Raw genomic sequence first — 18,603 nt, 5'->3', positions numbered from 1 at the left:
TTTTCAAGCATGGTGGTGGCTGCATCATGTTATGGGTATGCTTGTCATCGGCAAGGACTAGAGTTTTTTTAAGGTAAAAATAAACAGGTATAGTCCTAGAGAAATTTGGTTCAGTCCGCTTTCAAGTAGACACTGTGAGACAAATTCACCTTTCAGCGGATAATTACCTAAAATACCAAATATACACTGTAGTTGTTTACCAAGACGCCATTGCATGTTCCTGAGTGGACTAGTTACAGTCTTGAAAATGTCTGTCTAGCAATGATCAAGAACCAACTTGACAGAGCTTAATTTTTTAAAATTAGTATTATTATTATTTTTCACCTTTATTTAACCAGGTAGGCTAGTTGAGAACAAGTTCTCTTTTACAACTGCGATCTGGCCAAGATAAAGCAAAGCAGTGTGACACAGACAACAATACAGAGTTACACATGGAGTAAATAATAAACAAGCCAATAGCACAATAAACAAGTCAATGACACAGTAGAAAAAATAATGTCTATATACAGTGTGTGCAAAAGGCATGAGGAGGTAGGCAATTAATAGGCCATAGGAGCGAATAATTACAATTTAGCAGATTAACACTGGAGTGATAAATGAGCAGATGATGATGTGCAAGTAGAGATACTGGTGTGCAAAAGAGCAGAAAAGTAAATCAAATAAAAACAGGACGAGGTAGGTAGATTGGATGGGTAAATATTGTACAATCCAGGTGTGAAAATCTCTTAGACACTTACCTATAAAGACTCACAGTTCTAAACACTGCCAAACATGTCTTGACTCAGGGGGTTGAATACTTATCTAATCAAGATATATCAGTGTTTTATTTTCCTTAAATTATGTTCCGTTAGCATTCTTCTTTGACAAAAAAATGACAATTTAAATCCATTTTAATCCCACTTTAACACAACAAAATGTGGAAAAAGTCAAGGGGTGTGAATATTCCTCGGAAAGTATTCAGACCCCTTCCCTTTTCCACATTTTATTATGTTACAGCCTTATTATAACATTTGTTAAATAGTTGTTTTCCTCTCTAGGATTATACCTGACATTTTTGGAAATGTATTAAGGATAAACTTCTTATTTACATAAGTATTCAGACCCTCTGCAATGAGACTCGAAATTGAGCTCAGGTGCATCCTGTTCCCATTGATGATCCTTGAGATGTTTCTACAACTTGATTGGTGTCCACCTGTGGTCAATTCAATTGATTGGAAAAGCACACACCTGTCTATATAAGGTCCCAAAGTTTCCATGAGGTCGAAGGAATTGTCCGTAGAGCTCAGAGACAGGATTGTGTCGAGACACAGATCTGGGAAAGGGTACTAACAAAGATTGAACTCTTTGGCCTGAATGCCAAGTGTCATGTCTGGAGGAAACCTGCCACCATCCCTACGAGGAAACCTGCCACCATCCCTACGAGGAAACCTGCCACCATCCCCCCTATGGTGGTGGCAGCATCATGCTTTGGGGATGTTTTTCAGCTGCAGGGACTGGGAGACTAGTCAGGATCAAGGGAAAGATCAACGGAGCAAAGTACAGAGAGATCCTTGATGGAAACCTGCTCCAGACCGCTCAGGAACTCAGACTGGGGTGAAGGTGGTTCACCCTCCAACAGAACAACAACCCTAAGCACACAGCCAAGACAACGTAGGAGTGGCTATTGGGATCAGTCTCTAAATGTCCTTGAGTGGCCCAGCCAGAGCCCGGACTTGAACATGATATAACATATCTGGAGAGACCTGAAAATAGCTGTGCAGCAACACTCCCCATCCAACCCGACAGCGCTTCAGAGGATCTGCAAAGAAGAATGGGAGAACCTCCCCAAATACAGGTGTGCCAAGCTTGTAGCAACATAGAAGACTCGAGGCTGTAATCGCTGCTAAAGGTGCTTCAACAAAGTACTGAGTAAAGTGTCTGAATACTTATGTAAATGTGATCTATAGATATAGAAAAAATATATACATTTGCTAAAATGTATAAACCTTTTTTTGCTTTTTCATTATGGGGTATTGTGTGTAGATTTAAACAATTTTTTACAAAAAATACATTTTAGAATAAGGCTGTAACTTAACAAAATGTGGAAAAGGTCAAGGGGTCTGAATACTTTCCAAATGTACTGTATATGTTGAGGTCAAGACCATCTCATTTACATAAAAAAAAACACTCATTCACCCAACACACTCTAGCATACCACCGTTTGACTGCTGATATCTCCCTCCTCTCTCTGTAGTTCCCAGATGAGACATTGCGCAGCGCAGAGCTACTCAACATGATTGTAGCTGTCATTGATTCAACACAGGTAATTCAACCACACTCACACAAAAATATGCAGTACTGCATAGTATTTTTCTCCTTCAACCCTCCCATCTCACTCCCTCCATCTCTCTTTGTTTTCTTTCTTCCAGCTGCAGGAGCTGATGTGTCATGTGATGATTGGCAATCTGGTGATGTTCCGCAAGGACTCTGTCCTCAATATCCTCAGTGAGTCACGTATAACGTCAGACACACACACTCATATACTGGCACACACACCCAGACTTAAAAACACAGACTCGTAGTGCTTGTGTCTGCTGAATGTTGTCAGTCTCCGTATTGTATGAACTGTGTATTTGTGTCTCACTGTGTGAAATATTGTTTACAGTCCAGTCTCTGGATTGGGAGACGTTTGAGCAGTACAGCACCTGGCAGCTCTTCCTGGCCCACAGCATCCCACTGGAGACCATTATCCCCATCCTGCAGCACCTAAAGTACAAAGGTGAGATACACACATAAAGGCCTAGACACTGCTCTCCACTATTCTTAGCTAAATCACTAAGACTGTTGACCCCCTTACACTCGTGGAAATTAACCTGTATAGATGGGGCCAATTTTAAATGTTTCCAACAGAAGAACCTCACAAGTCATATGCATGACCATGGCAGCAATTGAAATAACTTTTTGGAGGTGGGGTAATTATCAGATGATGATGATGATGATGATGGTGAGGACACAACAGTTAACCTTACACAAGACTGAATCCAAATATTACAATGTTGATTTTATGTGCATTTTACACTTGCTGTACTTTTCACATAATTTGTCAATAACAACATCTGATAATACTCTGGATACGTTCAGTAACACAATAAGAATATTCATTGACATTTTGGAATAGATAAGAAAAAACGATGACGAAGGTTTGAGTGAGAGGTCTAACTGGTGTCGCCACGTGGTCACACATCTCTCCAAACCGTGCACAAGTTCCTAAGTCATTTCAATGCACTTTTACGACTGAAGGAAGATCCTTCAACTGTAAGGTGTTTTTTGAGCGCTCTTAGCTTTGCCATTGTGGAACTGAAGAAGGCACCATTGTAGTGTTTTTGTTTGGAACGCAGCCCTTCGTCCCCATCACACATAAACATTCCATTATTAATCGCAATCTGCATCAGGTGGGCATCATTGAAAAGCTTTTTCTATTGCCAACATGGCTATCTAAGTTAGAATCAAATTTACAAGCCCTTAACCAACAATGCAGTTCAAGAAATAAAGTTAATAAATGATTTTCTAAATAAATCAAATAAATAGTAACACAATAAAATAACAATATTGAGGCTATATACAGGGGGTGCCGGTGCCGAGTCAATGTGTGGGGGTGCAGGTTAGTCAAGGTAATTTGTACATGGAAAGTGACTATGCATAGTTAATAAACAGCGAGTAGCAGCAGTGTGTGTGTGTGGGGGGGTCAATGTAAGTAGTCTGGGTGGCCATTTGATTGTTCAGCAGTCTTATGGATTGGGGGTAGAACCTGTTAAGGAGCCTTTTAGTCCTAGACTTGGTGCTCCGGTACCGCTTGCCGTGCAGTAGCAGAGAGAACAGTCTATGACTTGGGTGACTGGAGTCTTCAACAATTTTTTGGGCCTTCCTCTGACACCACCTAGTATATAAGTCCTGGATGGCAGGAAGCTTGGCCCCAGCGATGTACTCGTCTGTATGTACTACCTTCTGTAGCGCCTTACGGCCGGATGCTGAGCAGTTGCCATACCAGGCGGTGATGCAACTGGGGCTCCCGAGTGGCGCAGTGGTCTAAGGCACTGCATCTCAGAGCTTGAGGCGTCACTACAGACACCCTGGTTCGAATCCAGGCTGTATAACAACCTGCCGTGATTGGGAGTCCCACAATTGGCCCAGCGTTGTCCGGGTTTGATATTAACTGACTTGCCTAGTAAATAAAGGTTCAAATTTAAACCGGTCATTTTGCTCTCGATGGTGAAGCTGTAGAACTTTTTGAGGATCTGGGGACCCATGCCAAATATTTTCTCCTGGGGGGGGGGGGGGGGGGGAAGGTATTGTCGTGCCCTCTTCACGACTGTCTTGGTGTGTTTGGACCATGATAGTTTATTATTGATGTGGACGGCAAGGAACTTGAACCTCTCGACCCGCTCCACTACAGACCTGTCGATGTGAATGGGGGTGTGTTGGGCCCTCCTTTTCCTGTAGTCCACAATCATCTCCTTTGTCTTGCCCATGTTGAGGGAGAGGTTGTTGTCCTGGCACCACACTGCCTGGTCTTTGACCTCCTCTGCTGTTGTGTCGTCAGCAAACTTAATGATGTTGTTGGAGTCGTTCTTTGCCACCCAGTCGTCGGTGAACAGAGAGTACAGGAGGGGACTAAGCATGCGCCCCTGAGGCGACCCACTGTTGAGGATGAGGGTGGCAGATGTGTTGTTGCCTTCCCTTACCACCTGGGGGTGGCCCGTCAGGAAGTCCAGGATCCAGTTGCAGAGGAAGGTGTTAGCTTCGTGATGGGTTTCGTGGGCACTATGGTGTTGAACGCTGAGCTGTACCCATGAATAGCATTCTCACATAGGTGTTCCTTTTGTCCAGGTGTGAAAGTGTTGTTTGGAGTGTGATTGAGATTGCCTTATCTGTGGATCTGTTGGAATTGTAGTGGGTCTATGGTTTCCGCGATGATGGTGTTGATGTGAGCCGTGACCATTTCAAAGCACTTCATGGCTAGCCGAAGTGAGTGCTACAGGGCGTTAGTCATTTAGGTGGGTTAACTTCACTTTCTTGGGCACAGGGACTATGGTGGTCTGCTTGAAACATGTAGGTATTACAGACTTGGTCAGGGAGGACACTTGATCCGCACATGCTGAGTACACGTCCAGGTAATCTGTCTGGCCCGGCAGCCTTCTGAATGTTGACCTGTTTAAAGGTCTTGCTCACACCTGCTACGGAGAGCGTGATCATAGTCGTCCAGAACAGCTGGTGCTCTCATGCATGCTCCAGTGTTGCTTGCCTCAAAGTGAGCATAAAACGCATTTAGCTCATCTGCTAGGCTCGCGTCACTAGGCCCGCGGCAGCTCGCGGCTGAATTTCCCTTTGTAGTCTGTAATAGTTTGCAAGCCCTGCCACATCCGATGAGCGTCAGAGCTGGTGTAGTAGGATTCAATCTTAGTCCTGTATTGAAGCTTTGCCTGTTTGATGGTCCGTCTGAAGGCATAGCGGGATTTGTTATAAACTCAGTGCGGATATTGCCTGTAATCCATGGCTTCTGGTTGGGCTATGTACGTACGGTTACTGAGGTGGTATACTCCACAGTGCCATTGGATGAATCCCAGAATGTATTCCAGTCTGTGCTAGCAAAACAGTCATATTTGCCAAACGGAGGGCGAGTGAGCGCTTTGTATGCATCTCTGTGTGTGGAGTAAATGTGGTCTAGCGTAGAGGTCGACCGATTATGATTTTTCAACGCCGATACTGATTATTGGAGGATCAAAAAAAGCCAAAACCGATTAATTGGCAGATTTGTGTGTGTGTGTGTGTGTGTGTGTGTGTGTCAAATCAAATCAAATCAAATTTTATTTGTCACATACACATGGTTAGCAGATGTTAATGCGAGTGTAGCGAAATGCTTGTGCTTCTAGTTCCGACAATGCAGTAATAACAAGTAATCTAACTAACAATTCCAAAACTACTGTCTTGTACACAGTGTAAGGGGATAAAGAATATGTACATAAGGATATATGAATGAGTGATGGTACAGAGCAGCATAGGCAAGATACAGAAGATGGTATCGGGTACAGTATGTACAAATGAGATGAGTATGTAAACAAAGTGGCATAGTATAGTATAAAGTGGCTAGTGATACATGTATTACATAAGGATACCGTCGATGATATAGAGTACAGTATATACGTATGCGTATGAGATGAATAATGTAGGGTAAGTAACATTTATATAAGGTAGCATTGTTTAAAGTGGCTAGTGATATATTTACATCATTTCCCATCAATTCCCATTATTAAAGTGGCTGGAGTTGAGTCAGTGTCAGTGTGTTGGCAGCAGCCACTCAGTGTTAGTGGTGGCTGTTTAACAGTCTGATGGCCTTGAGATAGAAGCTGTTTTTCAGTCTCTCGGTCCCAGCTTTGATGCACCTGTACTGACCTCGCCTTCTGGATGATAGCGGGGTGAACAGGCAGTGGCTCGGGTGGTTGATGTCCTTGATGATCTTTATGGCCTTCCTGTGACATCGGGTGGTGTAGGTGTCCTGGAGGGCAGGTAGTTTGCCCCCGGTGATGCGTTGTGCAGACCTCACTACCCTCTGGAGAGCCTTACGGTTGAGGGCGGTGCAGTTGCCATACCAGGCGGTGATACAGCCCGCCAGGATGCTCTCGATTGTGCATCTGTAGAAGTTTGTGAGTGCTTTTGGTGACAAGCCGAATTTCTTCAGCCTCCTGAGGTTGAAGAGGCGCTGCTGCGCCTTCTTCACGATGCTGTCTGTGTGAGTGGACCAATTCAGTTTGTCTGTGATGTGTGTGTGTGTGTGTGTGTGTGTGTGTGTGTGTGTGTGTGTGTGTGTGTGTGTGTGTGTGTGTGTGTGTGTGTGTGTGTGTGTGTGTGTGTGTGTGTGTGTGTGTGTGTGATAATGACAATGACAATTACAACAATACTGAATGAACAATGAACACTTTTTTGTTTTAACTTAATATGATACATCAAGAAAATCAATTGTTCAATTTGGTTTAAATAATGCAAAAACAAAGTGTTGGAGAAGAAAGTAAAAGTGCAATATATGCCATATAAAAAAGCTAACGTTTAAGTTCCTTGCTCAGAACATGAGAACATATAAAAGCTGGTTGTTCCTTTTAACATGAGTCTTCAATATTCCCAGGTAAGAAGTTTTAGATTGTAGTTATTATTGGACTATTTCTCTCTATTCCATTTGTATTTCATATACCTTTGACTATTGGATGTTCTAGGTACTTTAGCATTGCCAGCCTAATCTCGGGAGTTGATAGGCTTGACGTCATAAACAGCGCAATGCTTGAAGCGTTGCGAAGAGCTGCTGGCAAACGCAGGAAAGTGCTGTTTGAATGAATGCTTACGAGCCTGCTGCTCCCTACCACCGCTCAGTCAGACTGCTCTATCAAATCATAGACTTAATTATAATATAATAACACACAGAAATACGAGCCTTAGTTTACGAATTTTACCATATTAATGACCTATCATTTCGAAAACAAAAAGTTTATTATTTTGGTGAAATATGGAACCGTTCCGTATTTTATCTAACGGATGGCATCCATAAGCCTAAATATTGCTGTTATATTGCACAACCTTCAATGTTATGTCATAATTATGTAAAATTCTGGCAAATTAGGTCGCAACGAGCCAGGCGGCCCAAACTGTTTCATATACCTTGACTCTGCGTGCAATGAACGCAAGAGAAGTGACACAATTTCCTTAGATAATATTGTCTGCTAACATGAATTTATTTTAATTAAATATGCAGGTTTCAAAAAATATATATACTTCTGTGTATTGATTTTAAGAAAGGCATTGATGTGTATGGTTAGGTACATTCGTGCAACGATTGTGCTTCTTTCGCAAATGCGCTTTTAAATCACCCGTTTGGCGAAGTAGGCTGTGATTCAATGATAAATTAACATGCACCGCATTGATTATATGCAATGCAGGACAAGCTTGATAAACTAGTAATATCATCAACCATGTGTAGTTAACTAGTGATTATGTTAAGATTGATTGTTTTTTATAGGATAAGTTTAATGCTAGCTAGCACCTTACCTTGGCTCCTTGCTGCACTCGCATAACGGGTTAGTCAGCCTGCCATGCAGTCTCCTCGTGGAGTGCAATGTAATCGGCCATAATCGGTGTTCAAAAATGTTGTTATGAAAACTCTATCGGCCCTAATTAATCGGCCATTCCGATTAATCGGTCGCCCTCTAGTCTAGAGGTTGTTTTTTTCCCCTCTGGTTGCACATGTGACATGCTGGTAGAAATTTGGTAAAAAGGATCTAAGTTTGCCTGCAGTAAAGTCCCTGACCACAAGGAGCACCGCTTCTGGATGAGCATTTTCTTATTTGCTTATGGCCTTATACAGCTCGTTGAGTGTGGTCTTAGTGCCAGCATCGGTTTGTGGTGGTAAATAGACGGCTACGAAAAATATAGATATTGTGGTCTACAGTTTATCATGAGTTATGCTATCTCAGGCGAGCAATGACTCGGTGAAACATAAGATATTACAGTTTTTAATGTCCCGTTGGTAGGATAGTCTTGAGCAGAGATCATCCAGTTAATTCTCCAGTGATTGCACAATGGCCAATAGAACAGGGGTTGCCATGGCGCCGACAGAGATGGCCGCCTCGCTTCGTGTTCCTAGGAAACTATGCAGTTTTTTGTTTTTTTACGTGTTATTTCTTACATTAGTACCCCAGGTCATCTTAGGTTTCATTACATACAGTCGAGAAGAACTACTGAATATAAGATCAGCGTCAACTCACCATCAGTACAACCAAGAATATGATTTTCGTGAAGCGGATCCTGTGTTCTGCCTTTCAACCAGGACAACGGAATGGATCCCAGCCGGCGACCCCAAAAAAACAACTCCGTAAAAGAGGGAAACGAGGCGGTCTTCTGGTCAGACTCCGGAGACGGGCACATCGTGCACCACTCCCTAGCATTCTTCTCGCCTATGTCCAGTCTCTTGACAACAAGGTTGATGAAATCCGAGCAAGGGTAGCATTCCAGAGGGACATCAGAGACTGTAACGTTCTTTGCTTCACGGAAACATGGCTCACTGGAGAGACGCTATCGGAGGCGGTGCAGCCAGCGGGTTTCTCCACGCATCGCGCCGACAGAAACAAACATCTTTCTGGTAAGAAGAGGGGCGGGGGCGTATGCCTTATGGCTAACGAGACGTGGTGTGATCACAGAAACATACAGGAACTCAAATCCTTCTGTTCACCTGATTTAAAATTCCTCACAATCAAATGTTGACCGCATTATCTACCAAGAGAATTCTCTTCGATTATAATCACAGCCGTATATATTCCCCCCCAAGCAGACACATCGATGGCTCTGAACTAACTTTATTTGACTCTTTGCAAACTGGAATCCATACATCCTGAGGCTGCATTCATTGTAGCTGGGGATTTTAACAAGGCTAATCTGAAAACAAGACTCCCTAAATTGTATCAACATATCGATTGCGCAACCAGGGCTGGAAAAACCTTGGATCATTGTTATTCTAACTTCCGCGACGCATATAGGCCCTGCCCCACCCTCCTTTTGGAAAAGCTGACCACGACTCCATTTTGCTGATCCCTGCCTACAGACAGAAACTAAAACAAGTTCCCACGCTGAGGTCTGTCCAACGCTGGTCCGACCAAGCTGATTCCACACTCCAAGACTGCTTCCATCACGTGGACTGGGATATGTTTCGTATTGCGTCAGATAACAACATTGACGAATACGCTGATTCGGTGTGCGAGTTCATTAGAACGTGCGTTGAAGATGTCGTTCCCATAGCAACGATTAAAACATTCCCTAACCAGAAACCGTGGATTGATGGCAGCATTCGCGTGAAACTGAAAGCGCGAACCACTGCTTTTAATCAGGGCAAGGTGTCTGGTAACATGACCGAATACAAACAGTGCAGCTATTCCCTCCGCAAGGCTATCAAACAAGCTAAGCGTCAGTATAGAGACAAAGTAGAATCTCAATTCAACGGCTCAGATACGAGGTATGTGGCAGGGTCTACAGTCAATCACGGACTACAAGAAGAAAACCAGCCCAGTCACGGACCAGGATGTCTTGCTCCCAGGCAGACTAAATAACTTTTTTGCCCGCTTTGAGGACAATACAGTGCCACTGACACGGCCTGCAACGAAAACATGCGGACTCTCCTTCACTGCAGCCGAGGTGAGTAAAACATTTAAACGTGTTAACCCTCGCAAGGCTGCAGGCCCAGACGGCATCCCCAGCCGCGCCCTCAGAGCATGCGCAGACCAGCTGGCCGGTGTGTTTACGGACATATTCAATCAATCCCTATACCAGTCTGCTGTTCCCACATGCTTCAAGAGGGCCACCATTGTTCCTGTTCCCAAGAAAGCTAAGGTAACTGAGCTAAACGACTACCGCCCCGTAGCACTCACTTCCGTCATCATGAAGTGCTTTGAGAGACTAGTCAAGGACCATATCACCTCCACCCTACCTGACACCCTAGACCCACTCCAATTTGCTTACTGCCCAAATAGGTCCACAGACGATGCAATCTCAACCACACTGCACACTGCCCTAACCCATCTGGACAAGAGGAATACCTATGTGAGAATGCTGTTCATCGACTACAGCTCGGCATTCAACACCATAATACCCTCCAAGCTCGTCATCAAGCTCGAGACCCTGGGTCTCGACCCCGCCCTGTGCAACTGGGTACTGGACTTCCTGAGGGCCGCACCCAGGTGGTGAGGGTAGGCAACAACATCTCCACCCCGCTGATCCTCAACACTGGGGCCCCACAAGGGTGCGTTCTGAGCCCTCTCCTGTACTCCGTGTTCACCCACGACTGTGTGGCCACGCACGCCTCCAACTCAATCATCAAGTTTGCAGACGACACAACAGTGGTAGGCTTGATTACCAACAACGACGAGACGGCCTACAGGGAGGAGGTGAGGGCCCTCGGAGTGTGGTGTCAGGAAAATAACCTCACACTCAACGTCAACAAAACTAAGGAGATGATTGTGGACTTCAGGAAACAGCAGAGGGAACACCCCCCTATCCACATCGATGGAACAGTAGTGGAGAGGGTAGTAAGTTTGAAGTTCCTCGGCGTACACATCACAGACAAACTGAATTGGTCCACTCACACAGACAGCATCGTGAAGAAGGCGCAGCAGCGCCTCTTCAACCTAAGGAGGCTGAAGAAATTCGGCTTGTCACCAAAAGCACTCACAAACTTCTACAGATGCACAATCGAGAGCATCCTGGCGGGCTGTATCACCGCCTGGTACGGCAACTGCTGCGCCCACAACCGTAAGGCTCTCCAGAGGGTAGTGAGGTCTGCACAACGCATCACCGGGGGCAAACTACCTGCCCTCCAGGACACCTACACCACCCGATGTTACAGGAAGGCCATAAAGATCATCAAGGACAACAACCACCCGAGCCACTGCCTGTTCACCCCGCTATCATCCAGAAGGCGAGGTCAGTACAGGTGCATCAAAGCTGGGACCGAGAGACTGAAAAACAGCTTCTATCTCAAGGCCATCAGACTGTTAAACAGCCACCACTAACATTGAGTGGCTGCTGCCAACACACTGACTCAACTCCGGCCACTTTAATAATGGGAATTGATGGGAAATGATGTAAAATATATCACTAGCCACTTTAAACAATGCTACCTAATATAATGTTTACATACCCTACATTATTCATCTCATATGTATACGTATATACTGTACTCTATATCATCTACTGCATCCTTATGTAATACATGTATCACTAGCCACTTTAACTATGCCACTTTGTTTACATACTCATCTCATATGTATATACTGTACTCGATACCATCTACTGTATCTTGCCTATGCTGCTCTGTACCATCGCTCATCCATATATCTTTATGTACATATTCTTTATCCCCTTACACTGTGTATAAGACAGTAGTTTTGGAATTGTTAGTTAGATTACTTGTTGGTTATTACTGCATTGTCGGAACTAGAAGCACAAGCATTTCGCTACACTCGCATTAACATCTGCTAACCATGTGTATGTGACAAATAAAATTTGATTTGATTTTGAACAGATGGTAGAAGCGGGTTACCCGCTCGCCAAAGAATTCTCAAACGGCACTCCGATCTCCGCCCCCTGTATATCCGTCTTTTCTTCATGCGAATGACGGTGATTTGGGCCTGGTCTCGTAGAAGCAGTATATCCTTCGTGTCAGACTCATTAAATAAATAATATTTGTCCAGATCGAGGTGAGTAATTGCTGTTATCCAGAACCTCTTTTCGGTCATAGTAGACGGTACCAGCAACATTATGTACCAAATAAGTTAAAAACAATGTGAAAAAACACACAAACAGCACAGTTGGTTAGGAGCTGATGGTCATTTTAGTGCGCATAGAATGTCATGAGTGCACTGAAGTGTGTGTGTTCTGCGGCAAATGTTCTCTACAATATGACAAACCGGCTCTTTCTGTTCAGGACAACCCAGGGTATGACGCATGTCATCCTGTGGTTCAAACATAGCGATCATAAATGTTGACACTGTAAATGACATGAGTTTGGTGTGGATATGTGAAGTGCACTTTTGGACTTACAGGGGCATTTCCCTCACTCAGACAACACATGTAAAAGTAGCCCAATTATTGGGGTAGGCATCTTCTTGTTGCGCGCGGTGCTCAAGTTTGTACTGGCTGTCAGTCAAAACTCACAGTGCTGTGAAGCGGAGAACCTGAGTTCTGACATCATGTATAGCATGTTAATGTTATGTTAATAGCTGACAGTTAAGCTACTACCGGCTTATCTTTAGAATATTTGAGCTGGGTATGCTATTGACCTTCACTAAAATGTGTTAATGGTTCTACACTATTCTTTCCTGATATTACCACTGGCATAATATGCTCATGTTGTATCTCTTCCTTTCCAGAACACCCAGAAGCACTCTCCTGTTTGCTGTTGCAACTACGCAGGGAAAAGTAAGCTATAGTTACGGGTACATATCTCTGCAAATGAATAAAAACAAGACTACAGTGGAACCAGTACTGATCCCTGTGGTGCTCCTTCCCCCTTTAGGCCCAGTGGGGAGATGGTGAAGATGGTGCTCAGTCGGCCCTGCCACCCGGAGGACCAGTTCACCACCAGTATCCTGCGCCACTGGGCGGCCAAGCACGACGACGTCCTGGGGGAACACATCAAGGCCCTACTCATCAAGAACAACAACCTGCCACGCAAACGCCAGAGGTGACTACGAGTCCACTGCTTTCCATTTTTAAAGAGATGGAGTTTTTACCCCAATCTTAATGGTTTTCTTCACCTTCAGAGAAGATCTTTGATGTTACGTCAATCCACTGTTTGGATATTGCTAATGTTGGCATCCAATTGTTTATTGGTTCGCTACACTTTCTAAAATATCTCATACATACACCAAATATACAAAGTATGTGGACACCCCTTCAAATTAGGGGATTTGGCTATTTCAGCCACACCCACTGTTGACAGGTGTATAAAATCGAGCACACAGCCATGCAATATCCATAGACAAACATTGGCATTAGAATGGCCCGTACTGAAGAGCTCAGTGACTTTCAACGTGGCGGCGTCATATGGATGCCAAAGTCAGTTTGTCAAATTTCTTCCCTGCTAGAGCTGCACTGTCAACTGTAAGTGCAGTTATTGCGAAGTGGTAGGCCACACAAACTCACAGAACGGGACCGCCGAGTGCTGAAGCGCATAAAAATTGTCTATCCTCAGTTGCAACACTCACTACCGAGTTCCAAACTGCCACTGGAAGCAACGTCAGCATAACTGTTTTTCAAGAGCTTCATGAAATGGGTTTCAATAGTCGAGCAGCCGCACACAAGCCTAAGATCACCGTGCACAATGCCAAGCTTCGGCTGGAGTGGTGTAAAGCTCGTCGCAATTGGAAACGCATTTTCTGAAGTGATGAATCACGCTTCAGTCTGGCAGCCCGACGGACAAATCTGGGTTTGGTGGATGGCAGGAGAACGCTACCTGCCCCAATGCATAGTGCCAACTGTAAAGTTTGGTGGAGGAGGAATAATTATCTGTTTCTCATGGTTCGGGCTAGGCCCCTTAGTTCCAGTAAAGGGAAATCTTAATGCTACAGCATACAATGACATTCTAGGCTTCCTACTTTGTGGCAACAGTTTGGGGAAGGCCCTTTCCTGTTTCATCATGACAATGCCCCCGTGCACAAAGTGGGGACCATACAGAAATGGTTTGTCGAGATGTCTGTGGAAGAACTTGACTGGCCTGCACAGAGCCCTGACCTGAACCCCATCAAACACCTTTGGGGTGAATTGGAACACTGACTGCCAGCCAGGCCTCATCGCCCAACATCAGTGCCTGACCTCCCTAGTGTTCTTATGGCTGAATGGAAGGGGGACCAACTCCATATTAATGCACATGATTTTGGAATGAGATGTTCAACGAGCATGTCCACATACTTTTGGTAATATAGTGTACTTCGACTCAACCTATAGCGCAACACTTTCCCTCCAGAAGATCTGGGTTCGACTTAGAATTTAATATTTTTGACAGAACTGTTTCCAAAGATTTAAAGGATCCCTTTTCATACTCATGTTCCATGCATTGTTTACTTCACCGTTTATTTTCTCGAGGTAAGGAAAACAAGTATCATTGGTGTAAAAGTCTTAATCTCTTTAACTGAAGACACATGGGTTTAAATGCTTCAGAATGGTGTTCTAGTGTTTCTGTTCATTGACGTGAGCTTTTGGTTATTTTAGTGATTTTTTTGGTGATTTTAACTGCACTCATGGTCTTGATTATAAGTTGAATTGGTTGTTTAAATGCTGGGCTGGAACAAAAGCCTGCACACTGTGTTGATGACCGTTAGTTTAAAGCCTGGTCACAGTAGTGTTCCTGTTCACTGGAGTATAAGGAAGGAGTGTTTTATTGCCTGTGTGTTTCCCCCAGTCTGCGTAGCTCCAGCAGTAAACTGGCCCAGCTGACCCTGGAACAGATCCTGGAGCACATGGACAACCTGAGGCTGAACCTCAGCAACACCAAGAACAGCTGTGAGACACACACACACTGTTTTACTATTCTAAAACACATCTCTCCTGCAATAGCAACAAACTACAGTGCCTTGCGAAAGTATTCGCCCCCCTTGAACTTTGCGACCTTTTTCCACATTTCAGGCTTCAAACATAAAGATATAAAACTGTATTTTTGTGAAGAATCAACAACAAGTGGGACACAATCATGAAGTGGAACGACATTTATTGGATATTTCAAACTTTTTTAACAAATCAAAAACTGAAAAATTGGGCGTGCAAAATTATTCAGCCCCCTTAAGTTAATACTTTGTAGCGCCACCTTTTGCTGCGATTACAGCTGTAAGTCGCTTGGGGTATGTCTCTATCAGTTTTGCACATCGAGAGACTGAAATTTTTTCCCATTCCTCCTTGCAAAACAGCTCGAGCTCAGTGAGGTTGGATGGAGAGCATTTGTGAACAGCAGTTTTCAGTTCTTTCCACAGATTCTCGATTGGATTCAGGTCTGGACTTTGACTTGGCCATTCTAACACCTGGATATGTTTATTTTTTAACCATTCCATTGTAGATTTTGCTTCATGTTTTGGATCATTGTCTTGTTGGAAGACAAATCTCCGTCCCAGTCTCAGGTCTTTTGCAGACCATCAGGTTTTCTTCCAGAATGGTCCTGTATTTGGCTCCATCCATCTTCCCATCAATTTTAACCATCTTCCCTGTCCCTGCTGAAGAAAAGCAGGCCCAAACCATGATGCTGTCACCACCATGTTTGACAGTGGGGATGGTGTGTTCAGGGTGATGAGCTGTGTTGCTTTTACGCCAAACATAACGTTTTGCATTGTTGCCAAAAAGTTCAATTTTGGTTTCATCTGACCAGAGCACCTTCTTCCACATGTTTGGTGTGTCTCCCAGGTGGCTTGTGGCAAACTTTAAACGACACTTTTTATGGATATCTTTAAGAAATGTCTTTCTTCTTGCCACTTTTCCATAAAGGCCAGATTTGTGCAATATACTGATTGTTGTCCTATGGACAGAGTCTCCCACCTCAGCTGTAGATCTCTGTAGTTCATCCAGAGTGATCATGGGCCTCTTGGCTGCATCTCTGATCAGTCTTCTCCTTGTATGAGCTGAAAGTTTAGAGGGACGGCCAGGTCTTGGTAGATTTGCAGTGGTCTGATACTCCTTCCATTTCAATATTATCGCTTGCACAGTGCTCCTTGGGATGTTTAAAGCTTGGGAAATATTTTTGTATCCAAATCCGGCTTTAAACTTTTCAGTTTTTGATTTGTTAAAAAAGTTTGAAATATCCAATAAATGTCGTTCCACTTCATGATTGTGTCCCACTTGTTGTTGATTCTTCACAAAAAAATACAGTTTTATATCTTTATGTTTGAAGCCTGAAATGTGGCAAAAGGTCGCAAAGTTCAAGGGGGCCGAATACTTTCGCAAGGCACTGTAACACCGCCTTATACACTTACCTTAGTATCCCCCAAACACATGTCTAACCCAGTGATAAGTACCGTACCGTGAACTCTGACCCTTCTGTCTGTGTGTCCCCAGTCTTCACACAGACACCCATCCTGCAGGCACTGCAGCACGTCCAGGCCAGCTGTGACGAGGCCCACAAGATGAGGTGAGACCCCAGACTCTCTTCCTGTCCTCGGAGGATAATTTAAAGAGCCTATGAATAACACAGTTATTAGGAGTGTCTTATAGGGGTTTAAGAGTATGACAGGATTGTAAATGTGTCCCCTCTTTCTGTCTCCGCCACTCAGATTCAGCGACCTGTTTTCATTGGCAGAGGAGTATGAAGAGCCCTCCTCCAAGCCTCCCAAGTCACGGCGCAAGGCCCCCGCTTCCTCTCCGCGGTCGCGTAAGGGAGCGGCCACCCCTGTTAGCAACGAGGAAGAAAGCGCATCCAGCAGTGCCTCGGTAGGTCCTCCTATAACCACTTCCTGTTTAGAGACTCTGTGTTAAGATGAGCCTCCCATAGTCCCATTCCCTTTTACACTCCAGCACCAGGATTAGATTTAGGTTAATTGCTGATTAACGGAACCTAAACTGTTAATCAGGAACTATTTTGTGTCTCTCTCAGCTGTGTAATTATATTAATAAAATAATGTCCTTTTTATTTCCACCCCTACTCCAGGAGGAAGAGGACTCTAAACCCAAAGCTCCCAAGAGGAAGAGGAAAGGCTCATCTGCGGTGGCCTCGGACAGCGACTGAGAGCCCCACAACCAACCTGCTCCCACCTGCCATAGTGACATCCCTGAAGACAGGACCATCAGCCAACCAGCTTCTCCAAACCACAGAGGAAACCCCGCCCCCAAAGACACTCAACAAGAGGGGGCGGGACTCCTCCACGTGGACTCTAATGCTACTGGCCGGAGCCATGGAGACGCTCTTCCTCTCCTCTCACTGGTCATTGGCTGCTTTGTGTCAGTTGGTCTGGCTGGATTGGTCAGGGGGGGCATTCCAAAGTGCTCGAGAAGCGAGGGGAAATGCCAGTCGCCGTGGCACAGACTGACAGAAATACTGTTACCAGACCATCTGTGTCCTTGAGGAAAGGATTACATGACTAGACTTAGGATGTTTAGGGGGAGTGAACGTGTTGCCCTATTGTCACTTAGTGGTCCGCCTATCACAATGCACTTGGAGACATCAGACCGACAAAGCATTTTATAAGCCATGGCTATGAAGACCGACCAACCAGCAAGACCATCCAGTCCAGTCAATTTTAACAGAGGCACATGTGGAAGGTTAGGTTTAGGCGATTCATCCCGTTCCTAGAAAGAAAAGTCACCTCTGTCACAATCCCACCCCCTCAGAAAGAAAACAAAGAAAAATCCTTCCTGCGTCTGAAAAAAACTTGAACTATTGGTTGATAAACATACCTGCCGCCTGTTCCTGTTCACTCTTCATTTCTGATTGGCGAGAACATGGACACACACACACTCTCTCTCATTGGATCATTTTAACCACAGATGGTTGGACTGTATGCGAGGTCAGAAATAAAGACTGTATGAATGGAGGAGCCAGAAGTAGTCGCTGAACTTTTTAATGGAAATGTCTTTCTACTGAACTATTTTCATAAAAAAGGTCATAACTATGTTAAATGATTATGATATTAATAAAAAAAAGGGCTAAAAAATAACTGTGGTGTGGAGATATAGTCTTATGTAATGTGTTTGACTATTATCTTTTAAATAAGAAATTGAATGTTGCATGTTAAGTATGATTCAGGCTTATGGTTGAGTTTTCACACTGCAGCACAGCTCACACCAGTCAATGCTGTAACACTACCCAGAACATTACTGGAGTACCCTTCTGCTTAGAGATGTCTCATAATGTAGGCTATTTAATTATCTGGCTAAGTTTAGTAGTAGCTATTTAAACCAATCCGGACCGTAGATTAGTTTCTCCTGGCCCCATAGGCTATCTTAAAAAAATATATACAAAAAATGAAATACTACATATGTATCCAGTGAGACCTGAGGTTGAGATTAGAAGTCTTCATTTATTTACATTTGTTTCAAGATATCAATGTTAAAGTATTG

The 18,603-nt window shown here is 44.1% G+C and overlaps 1 protein-coding gene across 6 annotated transcripts in view; it reads left to right on the top strand.

The window, feature by feature from the left end:
• The window catches only part of LOC139373501 (integrator complex subunit 3), a 29,683-nt gene extending 11,791 nt beyond the window's left edge, over positions 1 to 17,892 (top strand). For all 6 annotated transcript variants that reach the window (XM_071114088.1, XM_071114090.1, XM_071114089.1 and 3 more), the window contains exons 21-29: positions 2,234 to 2,302; positions 2,409 to 2,484; positions 2,645 to 2,758; positions 12,939 to 12,987; positions 13,085 to 13,252; positions 14,969 to 15,069; positions 16,606 to 16,678; positions 16,821 to 16,977; positions 17,195 to 17,892. In XM_071114088.1, the coding sequence (XP_070970189.1) occupies positions 2,234 to 2,302; positions 2,409 to 2,484; positions 2,645 to 2,758; positions 12,939 to 12,987; positions 13,085 to 13,252; positions 14,969 to 15,069; positions 16,606 to 16,678; positions 16,821 to 16,977; positions 17,195 to 17,272 (885 nt within the window). In that variant the 3' untranslated portion in view covers positions 17,273 to 17,892. The remainder of the gene's footprint in view (positions 1 to 2,233; positions 2,303 to 2,408; positions 2,485 to 2,644; positions 2,759 to 12,938; positions 12,988 to 13,084; positions 13,253 to 14,968; positions 15,070 to 16,605; positions 16,679 to 16,820; positions 16,978 to 17,194) is intronic.
• Positions 17,893 to 18,603: the final 711 nt, after the last annotated feature.

Source organism: Oncorhynchus clarkii, chromosome 18 (assembly GCF_045791955.1).
Source record: "Oncorhynchus clarkii lewisi isolate Uvic-CL-2024 chromosome 18, UVic_Ocla_1.0, whole genome shotgun sequence".
Taxonomy (NCBI): domain Eukaryota; kingdom Metazoa; phylum Chordata; class Actinopteri; order Salmoniformes; family Salmonidae; genus Oncorhynchus; species Oncorhynchus clarkii.
This window is presented reverse-complemented; position numbering and strand designations above follow the sequence as displayed.